Source organism: Erythrolamprus reginae, chromosome 1 (assembly GCF_031021105.1).
Source record: "Erythrolamprus reginae isolate rEryReg1 chromosome 1, rEryReg1.hap1, whole genome shotgun sequence".
Lineage (NCBI taxonomy): Eukaryota > Metazoa > Chordata > Lepidosauria > Squamata > Dipsadidae > Erythrolamprus > Erythrolamprus reginae.
In genome coordinates this window covers 264,695,244-264,715,573 of record NC_091950.1, presented here as the reverse complement: position 1 = coordinate 264,715,573, position 20,330 = coordinate 264,695,244, and the positions used below count along the sequence as shown (strand labels likewise).

Here is a 20,330-nt window from a genome sequence, read left to right as displayed (position 1 = left end):
GGTACAAATTACAGACACACACGCGTTTGAAAATTCAAAACAATGTTCTTTATAATGAAAATTCACTTAAACCAAGCCCTCTTTTGGTATAGCAAAGAGCACTCGTCTCCAAACAAACTGGTAATTTATACAAGTCCCTTATCAGTTCTGTGATACTTAACTTGCAGCTGTGAGGCAATTCACAGTCCTTCTTTCACAAAGTGAAACACACTTTGCTCTGGTTTAGTTTCAAAGCGGGGGAAAATCAGCACACAAAAAGTCAAAGTCAGTAAAGCACAATGATCAGATATTCCTCCACAATGGCCAAACCCACAGGCTGCTCTTTATAGCAGCCTCACTAATTACCACAGCCCCACCCAACCTCAGGTGGCCTCATTTTCTTTGATTATAATCTCTCAGTTGTTGTTGCCTATGCATCGCTCTCCGCTTGCGTGGCTGTATCATTAACTCTTGTTCTGAATCCAAGGAGGAGCTAGATAATTGATCTCCTGAGCTGTCTGCCACACTCTCCTCCTCCCTGTCACTCATGTCTTCTTGGTCAGAGGAGCCTTCATCAGCAGATTCCACTGGAGGCAAAACAGGCCTGCAGCATGTGGATGTCTCCCCCACATCCACAGTCCTTGGGGCAGGAGCAGGGCCAGAGCTAACCACAACATTATCTAGCAGTGTTCAGCCCAACACCAAATTTGGGGTTTTCAGTGGAATGTCACTGTTCTTTATACATGTCGGTCATTACAACCTGAATATTTAAACTTCAATCACCTCAGGATTTTGATTTTCAAAATAAGTTTGAATTGAATTTTTGCTTCATAGTAAGTTGTTAGGATCCACTGAGCAGTATTGTACCAGTCCAATTTTTGTTCTGCCCTATTGTAGATTTTTGTACCTTGCAGAAGCTGGAGAACATCTTGTCTTCCCTTACTATAGCTCTCACTTTGTGGTCATACTTCTGTCTTCTTCCTTTATGGATATAAAATCCTATGTGGCTTTGAATATTTGTATGGTGATACGGATGGAGAGATAGAAGAAATTAGAGATTTGGAAATTGTTTTAATTCAAGGTGTCTCGGTATTATTTCTGAGGACATTATTGTTCATGTTTGGGCATCCTTGTTAACATTCATCCCTATATTCCATCCCTTAAAAAAGTGTTAAGGGCTCCTTATTTAGATAATTTCCTTGCTTCATTACTGTCATCATCTCAACAGAAATAGCTGGAGGAACCTTGGCCAATGGAAAGTTGCTCATTGTTGTCTGTCTCTCCTGTATTGCAGGCAGATCTACAGTATCTAAAGATACTGAGCAAAGAAGTCGTTTTTTCCCCATACTCCCACTTTAAGGGCATTTCTATATAGCTATCTTGTCCCTGAACTTCTCTTTTTGGTTTGTTTTTGTTTCTTTGTCTTAAAAATAACATAGCATTTTTTGGAAAAAAAATTATAGTTTTTAAAAGTAAACTATTGTTTATTTTTGGTATGGTAACGTTACCTAAGTTATGGTAGGCAATGATAAAATATCTAATCGGAAGTACTTCAAACACTGTTTGCTATGTTCAAGTGTGATAGTCCTAAATGATCACCTGTGATCATAGTCATGTGATTCAGACATTGAGCAATATTTATGATGGTTGCAGTGTCTCGAGGTCATGTGATCACTTTTTGCGACATCTGGGGAAGCCAGATTTGCTTGTTACCAACTAATTTTGCAGCTGCACTTAACAACTGGCAAGAAAACTCGTAAATATTTCATTTAGCAACAGAAAGTTTGGGCTCAAGTGTGGTCATAAGTCAAGGACTACCTGTACTGGATTCAACAATACAAAGTATTATATATAATATTTATAAATATAAACTGTCAATACATTCTTCGTATGCTCACATACTTGTATGCACTTATTCAGAATAATACTATGAATCGGTGATTGGTAGAAAGGGAAAATATTGTTCAATGTTAAGAAGTACGTTTAGTGTGGGTGTATAAGCACATTACCTGGAAGACCGAATGCCCAGGTAAATCTGTTGGAAGATACAAGTGTACAGATTTATAATTCTATATTCTCCTGTTCTGTAAAAACATATTGGTGGTTCAGGTTCTGGCAAGCGTTAGACAAAAAGTAATCCAATAATCAAACTCACAGTGTCTGGCTGCATTGTAGATAATTGTTTCTAACTTCAACATTTTGTCTAATGAATATAATGAGCTAATTATATTTCATAATTCAGGTTTATCATTGGCATTAAAAAAAATGCTGTGTTAAGGAAGCAGTTTGAGCTAACCCCTGGGCATATATAATCTGTCATTTTGGAGAGAGAAAACACCAAGAAGTACTGAAAAGTTTTGTGTGGAAACTTTTTGATCCCACAAAACAGATGCTGCTAAAAAAAATCATGTAGGAAACCTACTTTCTTCTCTGATGGAATCCCAAATCTCATTTGAACAGTCTAAATAGGTTCTCCACTGAGAAGGACAATAGGTTACTCTGCATCTAATATTTGAATGGTTGATTCTTAAAAAAAAAAAAAGACCAAATGTTTGGGATCAAAGTTGTTGTGTTTAAAGCGTAATTGTCAGACCTTTAAATAATCACAGTCCTGCAGTACTTGACAAAAAGAAAAGAAAAACAAAGCAGTATTTCTAGATAGTTCTTCAGAGCATGCGTGCAGGTGGGTCAAAATGCATGGATTGCATGAAGTTAGTGAGGAATTTTAGACTGAAAGTTTAATCCAACATAAGAATAATTCTGCGATTTTTAGATTCACGTTGCTCCTGTTTATTATTACCTTTGAAATTGCCATTGCTGTTATTGCTTGGATTAACCTTGTATTAGAGATGATGATTTGGGAGGTTTTTTTGTTTTTGTTTTGGATGCACAGTTGTCAAATTCTGTGACCTTAGAAGGAAAAGGACAGCTGAAGTTTACATCGGGAAAATGGAGTCCTCATCACAACTGTAGCCAGATTGCCACAGCCAATGACACGGCCATTCGAGGATGGGATATACGCACTATGAAGTAAGAAGCATGGTTCTTTGTGTCTTTAAAACAAAACACCAACCAGACTTTAATGTTTTTGGCTAGATCCTCCTGTTTCAATTTTTTTTTTTAAGAAAAAGGACAGCAGTAATGGTTACTGTAGTAGCTGTTTCAGCTTGCAGCCTTGGCGTAGCTGTAATAACTAACCTGTCACATTTTCACCTGCCATTGCTTTTTTAATAACTAACCTGTCGTATGTTCCCCTTATCCTTACATCTAATGAGATCCTCTCTGGCTGAAGTAAATAAATAAATCTCCCATTAGATAAAATGAAATAGATTACCCTGAGCGAGTATCTTATAAAATGTCATTTGAAGTCAGCTGATACGGTTCAGAACAGACCAATACGGCTTTACCTCTTGGGTCTGGATTTAAACACTGGCTGACTCTGATGTCCTCTTTCCTTTTTAAAAAGTTCTACTCTCCTTCCCCCACCCCCCTCTTTAAAAAAAATAAAAATAAAGGACAAAACACCCCTTCCGTTTTCTATTTGATTTTGATGGTATAAGATAACACACTAGGCATTTCCATTACGTTAACAGCTAGCTTTTTGGTACACATTTATTTAAGGTTGGGGTTGCAACATATCACAATTTTGAATGCTAGCAAAGCTAATACTTCAGTATAAGAAATATAGGACTCCTTTCCTGGTCGAGTTGTGATTTTGATAAGCAGAGGAGTGATGTTGTGCACATCTGTTGCCATGACAACAGAAGTCTGTGCCAGCTTTTTTAAGATACAGCTTATCCCCTTAGCACACAGTAATTTATCACTAGCCTTGGAAGACGGATGTCTTGTAATAACTTCTCCTGCCTTAAAGGGGAGATGCCTTTAAATTCAGTTTTATGTCTCCTGCATGCTCGTGGGGAGGAGTATATTTCCATTGTTTCCAATTATGCTTCTTGATAGAACAAACCCCCCCATCAGTTCAATTAGGAAATGCTAAAAATGCACGTTTAAAGTGCTTTGTGTTTTTCAGTCCCTCTCCCTTTTTGTTTTCTGCAAGAGCATGCATAGCAATGTTGTGTGTGTGGTGGTTCATCATTAAACAAAATCGTTAGCCAGTCCGTGACATCTTCTTGTCTTAGGTATTATCTCTCCAACCCTGGCTTTGCTGGCAGCCTGTTTAGCAATTGACTAGACTTTCTTTTATCCCTTCATGTCTTGGGCCACAAGATCTTGAGGAGAGGTTGTGCAAGAGATGGTTTCCCTAGACTCCAAGGTGTTCATTCTCCTATGCTGGAGCCACTTGGAAACAGGTCTTTCAGCCATGATTTCCCCATCTCCCACAGAAGATGAATTCTACTCCATGCTCTCAAGCTTTTGTTTTTCATGTATTTATTCATACGGCTTTGCAAGTGCTTCATTCAAACACACCTAAATGACTTATATGCCAAATAATATATGTGGAACAAGGACAAAAAGACCACATATCTATGGGTGCACACATACTGACACATGCCCACACAGAGATGTATAAATATATGAAAGATATTTAACTATAATAATGGCAATAAAACACTCACATATGTTAGCTCAATATTAATTGGTTTCTTCAATTCCTGGATGCTGATTTCGGAAGCGTTTTAAATTTTAAAAATAAATATGCTGGTTTTTTGGGGGGTGGGCTTGGGTGTTAACCGTTAACTGATTCCCCTGGCTGTCCCTTTTTATACATGGCTTGTTGAGTTGTGTGATTGTTTTTAATAAGGGTTTTAATAATTGTTTTTCATAAGGGTTTCTTAATATGTTCTGTTTTAATATTGGATTTGTAGACTGTATTGTTTGTTGGAAGCCACTCCAAGTCCTCAGAATGGGGCGGCATACAAATATATATGTGTGTGTGTGTGTGTGTGTGTATCAAATGTTTTTAGCTGAAATATTAAAATTAAGGGAGACTAGGATGGTACCATTTCGGCCTTGTTCTGGCCTCATCAGCTAGCCACACCCTTCCTTACTGGGATTCGATCTGGCAGCCTCTGCCTTGTAAGGCAGAGAATTAGCAGTTGAGCCACCAGACCTTGATCCCTCCAGCTCTGTATGGGACTATATGTTAAAGGAGCTGTGACGTTCCTTCAATATACCAGGGTGATCCGACATAAAAAAACAAAACACACACACACACACACACACACACACATATATATCACATGGTATTTCTTTTTTGCTGAATTTGAAAATTAAGGGAGACTAGGATAGATCTATTTCGGCCTTATTTTGGCCTCATCAGCTAGCCATACCCACTGGGACTTGAACCTGCAACCTTTGCCTTGTAAGGCAGAGAATTATCCTCTAGGCTACAGTATCGAATCCCTTCAGCTCCGCACCAGGGAAGGGTTACATATTTTTGTGTCGACTATACAGTATATATATATTTTCTGACAGTCTTTCCCACCATACATCACTGGTACACCATTGTCAAACAAATTTTATTTAGAAGTCCTGCAGATATCTTTATCCTATGAGAACCTTTTTTCCTTCAGGTGCCAAAAGAGCGTGGGTGGGTGCTATCGCGCATGTGCAAGTGCCCACACCCATAATTCAATGCCTGGGGAGGCCCTCTGGAGATCGAAAATGGCCTGTTTGCCAACTTCTGGTGGGCCCGATAGGCTCATGTTTTGCCCTTCCCAGGCTCCAAAAGCTTCCCTGGAGCCTAGGGAGGGTAAAAACAGCCACCCCCATCCCCCCAGAGGATTTCTGGAAGCCAGAAATGCCCTCACAGCCTCGGTGCAAGCCAAAACCCAGCTGTCCTGCACATACATGCACGTTGGAGCTGAGCTAGGGCAAGGGCTCACGTGCCAGCAGATATGGCTCTGCGTGCCACCTATGGCATCACTGTCCTATGCCATGTAGAATTTTAAATGTTATTATCAATACCTTGAATTGCCCTTGTAAATAAACCAGCAGCCAAATCTGTTTGACTGCCTGCCGGGCTGCCGACCTGTCCATCCATCCACCCATCCATTCATCTGTCATCTCTACCTACCTACTTACCTACAGCACCTACCTACCTACTGCTTCATTCAAGATGATTCCACCAGTATATAAAATATTATCATGAATAATTAATAATATACAATGCCTGTGGTTGCAGAGAAAAATGCCCTCTAGTGCAACTCCTGAATTCAAGTCACACCTACACCATCTAAATTTGCAGGGCAGCCTTCAGTGATAGCCGTATAGATTAGATTAGATTAGATTTATTGGATTTATATGCCGCCCCTCTCCGCAAACTCGGGGCGGCTATAGGTAGGTAGGTAGGTAGGTAGGTAGGTAGGTAGGTAGGTAGATAGATAGATAGATAGATAGATAGATAGATAGAAAATAGATAGATACTGTAGATAGATAGATACTGTAGACAGATAGATACTGTAGATAGATATAGATGGGATAGATAGATAGATAGATAGATAGATAGATAGATAGATAGATAGAGATAGATAGATAGATAGATAGATAGATAGATAGATAGATAGATAGATAGATAATCGAATAAACTAGAGTAGGGCAATTTTCCAACCCAAATATGTAGTGTATGTATTTTTAGATTATCTTTTGCTGATATTTTAGCCTTCAGTGCTTTTAATTGGTTTCTGTTGTTAATTGCTTGGGTTTAAGAAATTAATTCATTTTATTGTGGTATGCTTGATTAGATTTGCACGTTGTTAGAATCCTAAAATCATAGAACTGGAACTCGACAGAATTCACTCCTTCTCCGTGCAAGAATCCAATTAAAATCAGACGTTTAACTAGCCACTGCTCAGTGGAAAGGAGCCCACCTCCTCTTTGACGAACTGCTTCCATTGTTGAGCTATTCTTTCCTAAAGCCTGGCGGGGGGGGGGGGGGGGGGGCAAAAACAGCCGAGTAGGCTTACCAGAAGTCTGGAGGCTTCAGTGAGGTCTGCACTGAGGGGGTTGTGTGCACATGCATGGGAGGAGGGCATTGCATTATGAGTATGTACGTGCCCGCCCTTTTGGCACCCGAGCAAAAAAAGGTTTGCCATCACTGGGCTATACTGAAGCAAAAGTTCATTCTCACTTCCAGATGGATAGAATGATGAAATTGGAGAACTGCATGTTTCAGGTTTTTAGCCACACACACAGTGAATCCATGGTTTCAGTTTATCTTTAAGTATTCTCTTACAGGCAGCTTTTCCATTCCTATGTACTCGGCAGAAGACAAGTGGCCCACCAGCCCTTTTATGGTTTTCAGAATTTGTCTCACCAGAGTGGATTGGGCTAAAAAAAAAATGTGATTGTTATTTTATGTGGTACAGTGTTCCCTCGATTTTCGTGGGTTCGAACTTCGCGAATAGCCTATATCACGGTTTTTCAAAAAATATTAATTAAAAAATACTTCACAGTTTTTTTTCTACACCACGGTTTTTCCCGCCCCGATGATGTCATACATCATCGCCAAACTAATAATTTTTGCAAATAAATAACAATTTTTTTTGTTAATAATTATGTTTATAAATATCAGGATTACTAAGTGTCTTATTCAATGGTGAATACCAGTAATAATGGTGAGTAAATTGTTGTTAAGGGAATGGGAAATGGTAATTTAGGAGTTTAAAGTGTTAAGGGAATGCTTGTGATACTGTCCATAGGCAAAAATGGTGTATTTACTTCCACATCTCTACTTCGCGGAAATTCGACTTCCGCGGGCGGTCTTGGAACGCATCCCCCGCGAAAATCGAGGGAACACTATATTGGCAAAATGAATGGCTTAAGCCTGAGGCTTCCATTTCAGTGTCTGGAAATTCCTGAACTCTTCTCTCTGGGAGCGGCCGGGTCCTGGTTGCTTTGGAATGTAGCCTTTGAAAAGCTGTATAATATCTACATGAAACCGCTGGGTGAGATCATCCAAGGACATGGGGTGAGGTATCATCAGTACGCTGATGATACCCAGCTTTACATCTCCACCCCATGCCCAGTCAACGAAGCAGTGGAAGTGATGTGCCGGTGCCTGGAGGCTGTTGGGGCCTGGATGGGTGTCAACAGGCTCAAACTCAACCCAGATAAGACGGAGTGGCTGTGGGTTTTGCCTCCCAAGGACAATTCCATCTGTCCGTCCATTACCCTGGGGGGGGGATTATTGACCCCCTCGGAGAGGGTCCGCAACTTGGGCGTCCTCCTCGATCCACACCTCACATTAGAGAACCATCTTTCAGCTGTGGCGAGGGGGGCGTTTGCCCAGGTTCGCCTGGTGCACCAGTTGCGGCCCTATCTGGACCGGGACTCATTGCTCACAGTCACTCATGCCCTCATCACCTCGAGGTTCGACTACTGTAACGCTCTCTACATGGGGCTACCTTTGAAAAGTGTTCGGAAACTTCAGATCGTGCAGAATGCAGCTGCGAGAGCAGTCATGGGCGTACCTAGGTATGCCCATGTTTCACCATCACTCCGCAGTCTGCATTGGCTGCCGATCAATTTCCGGTCACAATTCAAAGTGTTGGTTATGACCTTTAAAGCCCTTCATGGCATTGGACCAGAATATCTCCGAGACCGCCTCCTGCCGCACGAATCCCAGCGACCGATTAGGTCCCACAGAGTGGGCCTTCTCCGGGTCCCGTCAACTAAACAATGTCGGTTGGCGGGCCCCAGGGGAAGAGCCTTCTCTGTGGCGGCACCGACTCTCTGGAACCAACTCCCCCCAGAGATTAGAACTGCCCCTACTCTCCCTGCCTTCCGTAAACTCCTTAAAACCCACCTCTGCCGTCAGGCATGGGGGAATTGAAACACCTCCCCCGGGCATGTTTAATTTATGCATGGTATGTTTGTGTGTGCGTCTGTTAGTATATGGGGTTCTTTTAAATCTTGTACAAATTTTAAAGTTATCTGGATTATTTATGATTTGTTCTATCTTGTTGTGAGCCGCCCCGAGTCTTCGGAGAGGGGCGGCATACAAATCTAAATAATAAATAAATAAATAATACATAAATACAGTGTTCCCTCGATTTTCGCGGGTTCGAACTTCGTGAAAAGTCTATACCACGGTTTTTCAAAAATATTAATTAAAAAATACTTCGCGGGTTTTTTCCCTATACCACGGTTTTTCCCACCTGATGACATCATATGTCATCGCCAAACTTTCGTCTGCTTTTAATAAATATTTTTTTTAATAAACTTTAATAAATAAACATGGTGAGTAATAATCTAAATGGTTGCTAAGGGAATGGAAAATTGCAATTTAGGGGTTTAAAGTGTTAAGGGAAGGTTTGTGATACTGTTCATAGCCAAAAATAGTGTATTTACTTCTGCATCTCTACTTCGCGGAAATTCGACTTTCGCGAGCGGTCTCGGAATGCATCCCCCATGAAAAGCGAGGGAACACTGTATACTGCTTCTATACCAAATAAGACAAATAAAGGAAATGGGGGAATAGCTTCAGGATGCTACAGTAACCCTGTGGTTGAGCTGTCATTTATGAATGAGTGCATTAAAATTATTCTGATTTTTCTCTCCCAACTATTATTTCACTAATATAGGATTGATCCATTCGGGAAAAAAGTATTTTCCATGGTCTCTTGTGTGGAATTTTAATTTCAAATGCAAAGAAGGGTTTATCTTTCTCTTGTTTTGTGCACACATATGCCATACTGTTAGCCCTTGGCTTACAACAATTCATTTAGTGACCTTTCCAAGTTACAACAAGTGACTTAAAACTCTTTTTCACACTTATGACAGTTGCAGCATCTGTATGGGTGTGTGATCAAAATTCAGGCTCTTGAAAACGGATTCATATTTATGATAGTTGCAGTGCCCTAGGGTCACTTAATCACCTTTTTTCAATCTTCTTACAAGTAAAGTCCAAGGGGAAGCCACATTCCCTTAACAACTGCTGTGATTCCTTTAATTACTGTGGCAAGAACGGTCATAAAATGGGGCAAAACTCATATCAAATACTTCATTTAACAGAATTTTTGAGCTCAACTGTGGTTGTAAGTTAAGGACTAACAGTATTTAGCCCTCCTTAAATCCTTCTATCACATAGTACATGCATTTATATCTACCTACATTTTGGTTTTGGATGTTTTCCAGGTTATACCTGGAACCTCGGTGGCGCATTGGTTAGAGTGCAGTACTGCAAACTGGCTGCCAGCAGTTTGGCAGATCGAATCTCAGTAGGAATCCAGGAAGCAACCTGCTGGTATACATGACATCAAAGTTCCGTCCCCGGAATCTCTTCTTGGGAGGGATTCCCCAGCTCCTTCAAAGGGAGGTCTTTTCATGTAATTTTTTTTTATTTTTACGAAAAAGGACGCCGCAGCAGCGCTGCAAGTAAAAGGAGGTATTTTCACATAAAAATAAAAATAATTTTTTTTACGTGAAAGGACCTCCCTTTGCTTGCAGCGCCACTACGGCGTCCTTTTTCATAAAAATAAATAAAAATTTAAAATCCGTTAAAATAAAAAACGATGGGATTCCAGGGGCAGAGCTTTGGTGCCACGGACCGTTTGGGTTTGGGTTCGGGCGAATTTTGCGTGAAGTTTGTCCGAACTTGCCAAACCCGAATGCCATTGGGTTAGCTCATCACTAATGCTGGTGACTCTCCCTATCACCTTTTCCAGCTTCTCTTTTCTCCTTAAAATTATAGTCGGTCCTCATTATTCACAGATTCCATATTGATGAATTCACCTCTTTGCTAAAATTTAATCCTGTGACAACCTACCCCCCCCCAAACCCAATATCGATAGTTGTGCTTTCACAGTCCTTCACAGGGGAAAGTTCAACTCATGCTCAGTTTTCAGATAACACTCTTACTTTTTGTTTCAGCTCTCATGCTGAAAACAACTGTCCTGTTTGGTTCAATATTCTCTGATTTTCAGAGATATTCTCAAATGATCCATCTCTTAAACTACTGAAGTTTTCAGATGAAACAACAGTGATTGGACTCATTCAAGACAATAATGAAACTGTATACAGACGGGAGGTTGAACAACTAGCCTCGTGGTGTGACAGGAACAATCTAGAACTGAACACACTCAAAACCGTAGAAATGGTGGTAGAGTTTATGAGAAACCCTCCCATCCTACCACCTCTCACAATACTAGACAACACAGTATCAACGGTAGAGACCTTCAGATTTCTAGGTTCTATCATATCTCAAGATCTAAAATGGTCACCTAACCTCAAAAACATCATAAATAAAGCATAACAAATAATGTTCTTTCTGCACCAACTCAGGAAGCTCAAATTGCCCAAGGAGCTGCTGATACAGTTGTACTGAATTATTGAGTCTGTCATCTGTACCTCTATAACTTGTCTGGTTCAGTTCTGCAACCCAACAAGACCGACACCGACTTCAGAGGGTAATCAGAACTGCAGAAAAAACAATTGCTGCCAACCTGCCTTCCATTGAGGACCTGTATAGTGCATGAGTCAAAAAGAGGGCGGGGAAAATATTTACTGACCCCTTGCATCCTGGACATAAACTATTTCAACTCCTACCCTCAAAACATCGCTACAGAGCACTGCACACCAAGACAGACACAAGAACAGTTTTTCCCCCCAAAATGCCATCATTCTGCTAAACAAATAATTCCCTCACCACTGTCAAACTATTTACTAAGACTGCAATACTATTACTATTAGTTTTCTCATTGTTCCTATCACCCATTTCCTCCTACTCATGACTGTATGACTGTAACTTGTTGCTTGTTGTCTTACAATTGATATTAATATTGATTGTTTCCTGATTGCTTATTTGTATCCTATGACAATCATTAATTGTTGTACCTCATGATTCTTGAGAAATGTATCTTTTATGTACACTGAGAGCATATGCAACAAGACAGATTCCTTGTGTGTCCAATCACACTTGGCCCATAAAGAATTCTATTTAGGATTTGTGGTGACTGTATGGAACACAGCTACAAGTAGTCCTTGACTTACAACCATTCTGTTAGCCGCTGTTTAAAGTTACGCCAGTGCTGATAAAAATGACTTGTGACCTGTCCTCATATTTTCAACCATTGCAGTACCCCCATAGTCAGATGATCAGCGCCCTAGATCAGAGTTCAAGTGCTTGGCAACTGGCAGGTATTTATAGTGGTTTCAGAGACCTGGGATTTTGAAATTGCCATTTGTCACTTACTTACCTAATGTCCTACAAGTACAGTCGACATTTGCTTAACAACTGATAAAAACAAGGTTGTCAGATTGGGTTCAATTCATTTCAACCACCTTCCTTAGCAGTGGACCAGAATTTTCATTGCAGTCGTAAGTCAAGGACTACCTATTCTGTGAAGAATGAGAATCAATTGTACTGACTTTAAAAAAAAATCCTTAATAAAACGTTCATTATTTTCTCTTATTACTGTTAGTAACTGATTGCAAGCAAAAAAATATAAATTCTTGGTACAGTGATACCTCGTCTTACAAACACCTTGTCATACAAACTTTTCGAGATACAAACCCGGGGTTTAAGATTTTTTTGCCTCTTCTTACAAACTATTTTCACCTTACAAACCCACCGCCACCGCTTGGATGCCCCACTTCCGGTCTTCCATTGCCAGCGAAGCACCCGTTTTTGGCTGCTGCTATTCCCCTGAGGCTCCCTTCCATGGGAAACCCCACCTTCGGACTTCCGTTGCCAGCGAAGCACTCGTTTTTGTGATGCTGGGATTCCGCTGCTGGGATTCCCCTGCAGCATTGCAAAAACACAGAAGTCCAGAGGTGGGGTTTCCCATGGAGGGGAGCCTCGGGGGAATCCCAGCAGCGCAAAAATGAGCGCTTCGGCTGGCAAAAGGGTTGAATTTTGGGCTTGCACGCATTAATTGCTTTTCCATTGATTCCTATGGAAAACATTGTTTCGTCTTACAAACTTCACCTTAAGAACCTCATCCAGGAACCAATTAAGTTTGTAAGACAAGGTATCACTGTATCTTTTTTTAAAATAGCTCCAAGTGCTGATATTGTTTCCCACGACTGAATTATTGTAATAACAGCTTTAAAATTTCCCTCCCACCCTCCCAATTATGCCATACGCACCGTGTAGATTTTTGTGTGTTGCTGGTCCCATGCTACTTCAAGATACTCATTTATAAACTGACAGTTCCTTCTGTTGCTGGGTGCCAGAAGAATGAACCAAGTTTGCAATAAAGTGAGAAGGAAACAGCATGTTCACTTTTTTAGTCGGTGCCAGCAAGAGGTTTCTGTAACCAGCATCCAACCTGCTGCAAATCTATTGTGATGTGCACATCTGAATTTCATCATTGGCACTGTGACATGCACATATGGCGATCTCGGTTGACTCATTAGTTCCTTCTCCCCCATTTTCCTACATGGAGGATGGACTTTGGCATGGATACAGGTTCTTGGGGATGCTAAAGACGAGAAACTAATGAATAGCTATTTTTCCCCTACCTGCTGCCCTCTACCAGTGCAGAGTAAAGTGATGGATACGGTGGCGTGTATCTAGGTGTCAGAAGCTCTGCATTCATGTAATGGGGGGTTCCAAATTGTTTGCTCATAATAAATGGTCCTTTTCCAGACATTCAGTTCAGACGGTAGTTTTAAAGGAGTGAAGCAGTGGCGATAAGTTCTTGCCACCGGAACAGATGCAACAAATCATTCCTTAATTATCATTCCTTAAATGGACATAGATAAATTTGCAGTGCAAACATGCTCCCCCTTTTTATCAGCATCCTACCTAGCATTCATTATAGATGTATTTATTCTTGATGAATCTTCTTTTTCTTTCTTTCTCCTACAGCCAAATATATTGTATAGAAAATGCTCATGGACAGCTGGTGCGGGACCTAGATTTTAATCCCAACAAACAGTACTATCTGGCTAGTTGTGGAGATGACTGCAAGGTGAAATTCTGGGACACCAGAAACGTCAACGAGGCCGTGAAGACACTAGAAGAACATTCCCACTGGTAAAGTGCATTTATTTGGCAGTTTTCTAAAATTCCCTTTTTTTAAATTGTTCTGTCCTCCAAAACTTGCAGGGAGGTTTGTCTTGGATCATAGATCTTCCATCTTTTTTTCAGCACAGCAAATACTGTATTTTATATAGTTTATATATTTTTAAAACTTCAAAGAGCCTGTTTGGTATAATGATTAAGGGTATCAGGCTAGAAACTGGGAAACTGTGAATTTTAATCCTGCCTTAGGCACAAAGCCACCTGGGTAACATTCGGCCAGTCACTCTCTCTTAGCCCCCTAGGATGGAGGCAATGGCAAATTGAAAAACCTTGCCAAAAAAACTTCAGTGATCTAATCAAGCAGTCTCTAAGAATCAGAGACTGTTAAGTGGAAGAAAAATAAACAATTTGAAAGCTAACAAATGCTTACTGGGAAAATATTGCCCAGACGGAAAAGTATTTTTAATATCTGTTTATAGTACAGCTTACTGTAATTATTTCTTTTTAGAAGATTAACATTGAAATACTTTTGTATTGCCAAGAGATATAATGTTCATGTTTCACCATTCTTTTTGGTAACAAAATATGTGGGAAAACAATCCTCAACTTTGAAGTCATTTAGTACAAGATCCAACTTTTTAACATCTTTTCTTATTGATAGATTAATAATTTATTACAGGTGCCAAACATCTGAAGACATTGGCATGATACGCAAACTTAAAAACACAATTAATAACACTAATTCCATTTTAATGGACTCCTTTGCTTTTTCCTGTAAGGGTCTGGGGATAATTTAGATTGAATTAATAAAATATTTACAAATATTTTGTTTATTTTATACTAAATTTATAAACATTACTTACATTTACATTTTTGCTTTACTTCAGGGAGAATGTTACATATTCCTTACACATTCATGCAAACATTGGAAATACAATATTTTAATGGATTTTAATTTAAGAATATGAACAATTCTTCCTTAAAGGAAATTACATGAAGACCAGGTGTTAAACCATATGTAGGCTTAAATCCAAGCAGGTCCACAATTCAAATGGAAAGAAACTAGACCATGCTCCAGTTGAGAGCTTACTCAACTTGTTTCTGCCTCAGTTGTGTTGTATTTAAAAATACAATAAAACAAGTATTTTGCTCACTTAGTTGTATTCCTTCCCCTTACTGAGATTGGCAGGTTTGAAGATGTCATAGGTGGTTTTTAAACTGTTTTTGAGGGTTTGGGAAGTTCAGGTAGTGATGAGAGGTCATTGTCCTCCTCAAAAATTAGCTTTAGAACTTACATGACCGCAAATCCTGTTGTTTATGTGTAATAGAATTTTAGAAATTCATATGGAAAGTAATTTGTAGCTGGATCTTTGGGCTTATTCATGTTTTCAGGAAAGTTAATTTGATAATCTTGTGACTTGCTGCCTAGCCAAAAGTAAAGGAGTGTTCTCTTCTTCAGCCTGGTAGCATGCACTCTGAAAATAAGACCCTGTCTTATATTTTTTTGAACACTGAAATAAGCACTTGGCCTTATTGCTATGCACTCAAAAGTCCGATTGGGCTTATTATCAGGGAATGTCTTATTTTGGGCAAAACAGGGCATTAAGTTGAATCCTTCATGAATAAACATCCCACCGTCCAGTGTAGTGTAATGGTTAAGGTATTTGAATAAGACAGTCAATTTCTAGGGAGATGTGGAGATGAGACAGCCAGAGTTTACGTGAGTTTTTGAGTCTTAAATTATATTTACATTCGTTTGGAATATAAGCTCTAAAGCTAATTACTTATTAAACTTTATCTTAGGGTGCTCAGAGTAAAAGAAATAAAAAGCCTTGTAAATTAGCTGAAAATCCCTGGAAGTAAACTTAGTGATGGTACCGCATTAGCTTCGCTGGTAGTACACATGTGATATTCCACTTTCAGGTATTCTAGATCTAACCCATTATATACCGTATACTCTCTAGATTTGATTGACCCAGTCAACTTGCTACTTAGCAAACAATTGTTTTATTGCAGTCATTGATTGTTGTTTACAATATGAGCTTTGATAGCTTGAGATATCTCGAGCATATTTAGTTGCAATATACAATAGGAATTACTCAAGGGACCGATGTTCATCATCACCATTTTTTTTTTTTTTAGGGTTTGGAACGTGCGTTATAATCATTCCCATGACCAATTAGTACTTACTGGCAGCAGTGACAGCAGAGTCATTCTTTCCAACATGGTATCAATTTCTTCTGAGCCTTTTGGACACTTGGTAGACGATGATGAATTTAGTGATCAAGAAGACCGCCAACAAGACGACAAGTAAGAATCTATCTGCTTTTGATAAAGTCATTAAATAGGACTATAAATTCTAATTATATCTTGGTTAATGGGAATCTTCTCTACTAATTGTAGGATATTTATGTAGGCAACTTATTGGTAAGTAGATCAATGTATTTGAAATCCTTATGTTTTGTAAGGGAGTGGAACTGTCACTTCTCCTATTTTTAATGACTGGTCTTTATATCACACACGTTGAAGCCACAAGATCACATGGGCTTGGATCTAAAAGTCATGGAAGGTTGTTTTTTTTTTTAAAAAAGCCTTCCAAGTTCATATATAATACAAGTGGAGTAAGTTGTTGGTTTCCCCCAGAATGATTTACTGGTGCTTGTCTCCTTATTGGCTTTGGTAGCTACTTTATAACATTGAACCACATCGTTTAAATTTGTACAGCTTTAAATTTAAGAATTGCTTGAAAAATTGTCATTTACTATTTCTAGATTCCGCTACCCATATCAAATGACTATTTCTTCTGCATTTTAAAATAACTGGCATATACCACAGCAGGGGTTCCCAACCCATGGGCCACTACCGGGAGTAGCCTATTTGGAATCAGACTGTGAGAGGCGCGCTAGCACCCACAGGTGCAGCTCCATTTGCACAAGCGGCTGTTCAGCATGTACATGCTTATGCTCAACTCACGCAAGTGGCAGGCCAGTGCACACGCAGCTCTATTTGCACAAATGACAGGCTGATGCACACATACATGAGCAGCTCCATTTATTTGAGCAAAGCTGCATGCATATGTCACTCACAAGGTCTGCTTTCCCTCTTTCTTCCTTCCAGCTGGGCCAGCAGGCTGCAAAATCACATCCCTTATTGAATTCTGCGCTATACCTATCCACTTCTTATAAGCTTCCTCATATATTTTATTCTCACTAGATCCATAAAAATCAAAGGACAACACATTCAATGAAATGTCCTGAAAGATATGCTAGGCTAGAACCCCGAAAACTCCAGTCTGCAATTACCTATGACAAATTCCAGTTCTGTTGTCTAAATATAACATTTAAGAAATGATGAGATATATAATGAGAACTATAAGAAATCTCTTTTTGTATTCATTCACATCATATTTTGTCAGTAAGAGAATTGGATATGCATCCCCAAATAACATCTCTGCATCTATGTGTGTCAGGTACAGAGAACGCAATTCATTTCATTTCAGATTTCTCTAAATATCATATAACAGAAGAAAAGTAGCAACCACAATAATAAATGAATATATCTGGGTGTCCTGATTCTTAAATATAGAATCTTTCAGGATGCAGAAAAATAATGATAGTGAAAGTTCAGGAAACTTCCCCAAAGTTTTTTTAAGGCCAAACACTTCAGAAGACGCTATCATATAATAATCATCCTCTAAAGTCAGAAGATGAGTAGCCAGACAAATTTCTGTCTTGCCCATCCACACAGAAAGAATAAAAAATCAAAGATCTATCAAGAACCAACTTCTAGCCATTTTCTTTGATTGGTTGAAGAGTGACAACAACTTTCCACCCTACACATCAGGGTGTCAAACTCAAGGCCCTTGGGCTGGATCCAGTCTGCGGGGAGCTTAAATCTGCCCCACGGTGTTGCCCTGGAAACAGCAAAGTACCGCCTCTGCCAGCAAAAATGGAGCTTGGGAGTGCCTTGGAAGGGTTGCAGGAAGCCATTGCAGCTGAAAATGGAGCTCACAAGGGATGTGCACGGCCCTCTAGAGCTCCATTTTCACTGACACAGTGTTGCACGAGGCTGTCGCAGCTGGAAACAGCTCAGAAACCCATTTTCATTGGCAGAGCACTCAGGCCACCACAAGTGCCCCCACACATGTGACATCAAGATGGCCACACTCTCTCTGGTCATGCCCCCCGCCACGTTCCCCCGAGGTCAAACAAATCTGATGTGGCCCTCAATGAAATCAAGTTTGACATCCCTGCTATAGATCATAATCAGCCTACATAAGACTTCAGTAGCCTAAAATTCTCACTTAAATAAAAACTTTACAGTTGTCCTTGTAGAAAGAGCTGGAATAAGCAGAGCTCACTGAATAATCCAGAGCTGAATACGATTTCTAAATTTGAGGAGTAGGTAATAGAAGGGACCAGGAGGAAACATTCTAACATCTTAAAGAAAACCAGCAGGGTTTAGGTACCAGGCTAGAAATAAATAGATGGTAAATTCTAATCCTACCTTAAATATGAAAGCCAGCTGGGTGACCTTAGGCCAGTCACTGTCTCTTAGCCTAACAGGGTGGTGTTTGTGGGACAAGGATTAGGTCTGATCATCATTTTGCGTTTCTTATAAACATTGGATTTTTTTTTTTTAAAGTAAAATTAAAATAAAGAAATAAAGAGATTGATATGTGATTACACGTTAAATACATAACAAATTAAGATCAAAATGAATTCCAGACACTAGTCTTTTGTTTTCATAGTTTTTAAAAGTGTGGCACATTCTAAATAAGTATTGGAAATTGAAAGGGGGAAATCCCCCCCCCCATATGCTAGTTCTAAGCCATGATGTAACATACTTGATTTTTCAACATGCCAAACCTAGCCATTCTGGTTTAAAAATATGGTTATGGATTGCATTAACGAAAGCTAATGAAAAAGATGCTGCATATATTGTGTGAATCCAGCCAGTCATTGGGTCCGAATTGGCATGAGCATTCAACAAGGAGGAGCTAAGAATATAGTGGAACTGAATTAAAACTGTTGAACTGATTCGCCTTCTTTACATTGTTATTTTCAAAAATACAGATTATCCTAGGGATAATCACACCGGAATTCCCAATTTTATTTTCACTGCTGCTCCGTAACTGGATCAACGCTTTCCTGGAGCTGTTTAAAGAAAAATAAAATCAAAACATGAATTAAGGCAAATCACAAATATTCTAGATAAATGACAGCACCTTTATTATCTTTTCTCTAGCATTTGTCTCTGGAGACAGATTTGTTTCATTAATCCGCTTGATCCCACTAAATTTCTATTGTGCCCACTAAATCTAAGCTGTTTAATATTACTTGGATTTGTTTATCTGGAAATTTGAGATATAAAAGAAGGTGTTTCTCTGTGCACTTATTGCGGGTGTCCTTGTCCTAATTTCTGAAAATGCACAGCAGCTTTATTTGCTGTCTGCTTAACTGCTAATTTGTTGCACAAGCAGTTGATTAAGGGATGAGAGCAATCTCCATATGAGAATGATAAAGTGATGATAGGAGATGTAAACTTTTAGTCACAATAAGGAGAAAGAGAAGATTCCCCCCCTACTGCTTATCTATATATATACCGTGTTTCCCCGATAGTAAGACCCCCCCGATTGTAAGACATATGGGGGGTTTCAGGGGGGTCGGCTTATATAAGCCATACCCCGAAAGTAAGACATATGTCTTACTTTCGGGGAAACACGGTATAAACGGTATTGCGGGGGGGGGGGGCGATGACATTGCTTCCAAGCTCCCCGCGCGCCCCTCGCCTTCGCTCGCCGCGGCGCCACCGCCTCTTCCCCTGCCGAGGCTCAGCTGCAAGCGGCCAGCGAGGCCGATCGGCTCCGAGGCGAGCGGCCGGAGCTGCGCCCTCCTTCGCCCGCCTCCTTTCCGCTCGCCTCGGAGCCGAGCGGCCTCGCTGGCCGCTTGCAGCTGAGCCTCGGCAGGGGAAGAGGCGGTGGCGCCGCGGCGAGCGAAGGCAAGGGGCGCGCAGGGAGCTGCCGGAAAGGAGGCTGGTGAAGGAGGGCGCAGCTCCGGCCGCTCGCCTCGGAGCCGATCGGCCTCGCTGGCCGCTTCCCCTGCCAAGGCTCAGCTGCAAGCGGCCAGCGAGGCCGAGCGGCTCCGAGGCGAGCGGCCGGAGCTGCGCCCTCCTTCACCAGCCTCCTTTCCGGCAGCTCCCTGCGTGCCCCTCGCCTTCGCTCGCCGCGGCGCCACCGCCTCTTCCCCTGCCGAGGCTCAGCTGCAAGCGGCCAGCGAGGCCGCTCGGCTCCAAGGCGAGCGGCCGGAGCTGCGCCCTCCTTCGCCCGCCTCCTTTCCGCTCGCCTCGGAGCCGCTTGCAGCTGAGCCTCGGCAGGGGAAGAGGCGGTGGCGCCGCGGCGAGCGAAGGCGAGGGGCGCGCA

General features: G+C 40.8%; 1 protein-coding gene across 3 annotated transcripts in view; it reads left to right on the top strand.

The window, feature by feature from the left end:
* EIPR1 (EARP complex and GARP complex interacting protein 1) overlaps positions 1-20,330 on the top strand; it is an 83,419-nt gene that overhangs the window by 53,997 nt on the left and 9,092 nt on the right. For all 3 annotated transcript variants that reach the window (XM_070732939.1, XM_070732937.1, XM_070732938.1), the window contains 3 exons: positions 2,873-3,009; positions 13,754-13,921; positions 16,052-16,219. In XM_070732939.1, the coding sequence (XP_070589040.1) occupies positions 2,873-3,009; positions 13,754-13,921; positions 16,052-16,219 (473 nt within the window). The remainder of the gene's footprint in view (positions 1-2,872; positions 3,010-13,753; positions 13,922-16,051; positions 16,220-20,330) is intronic.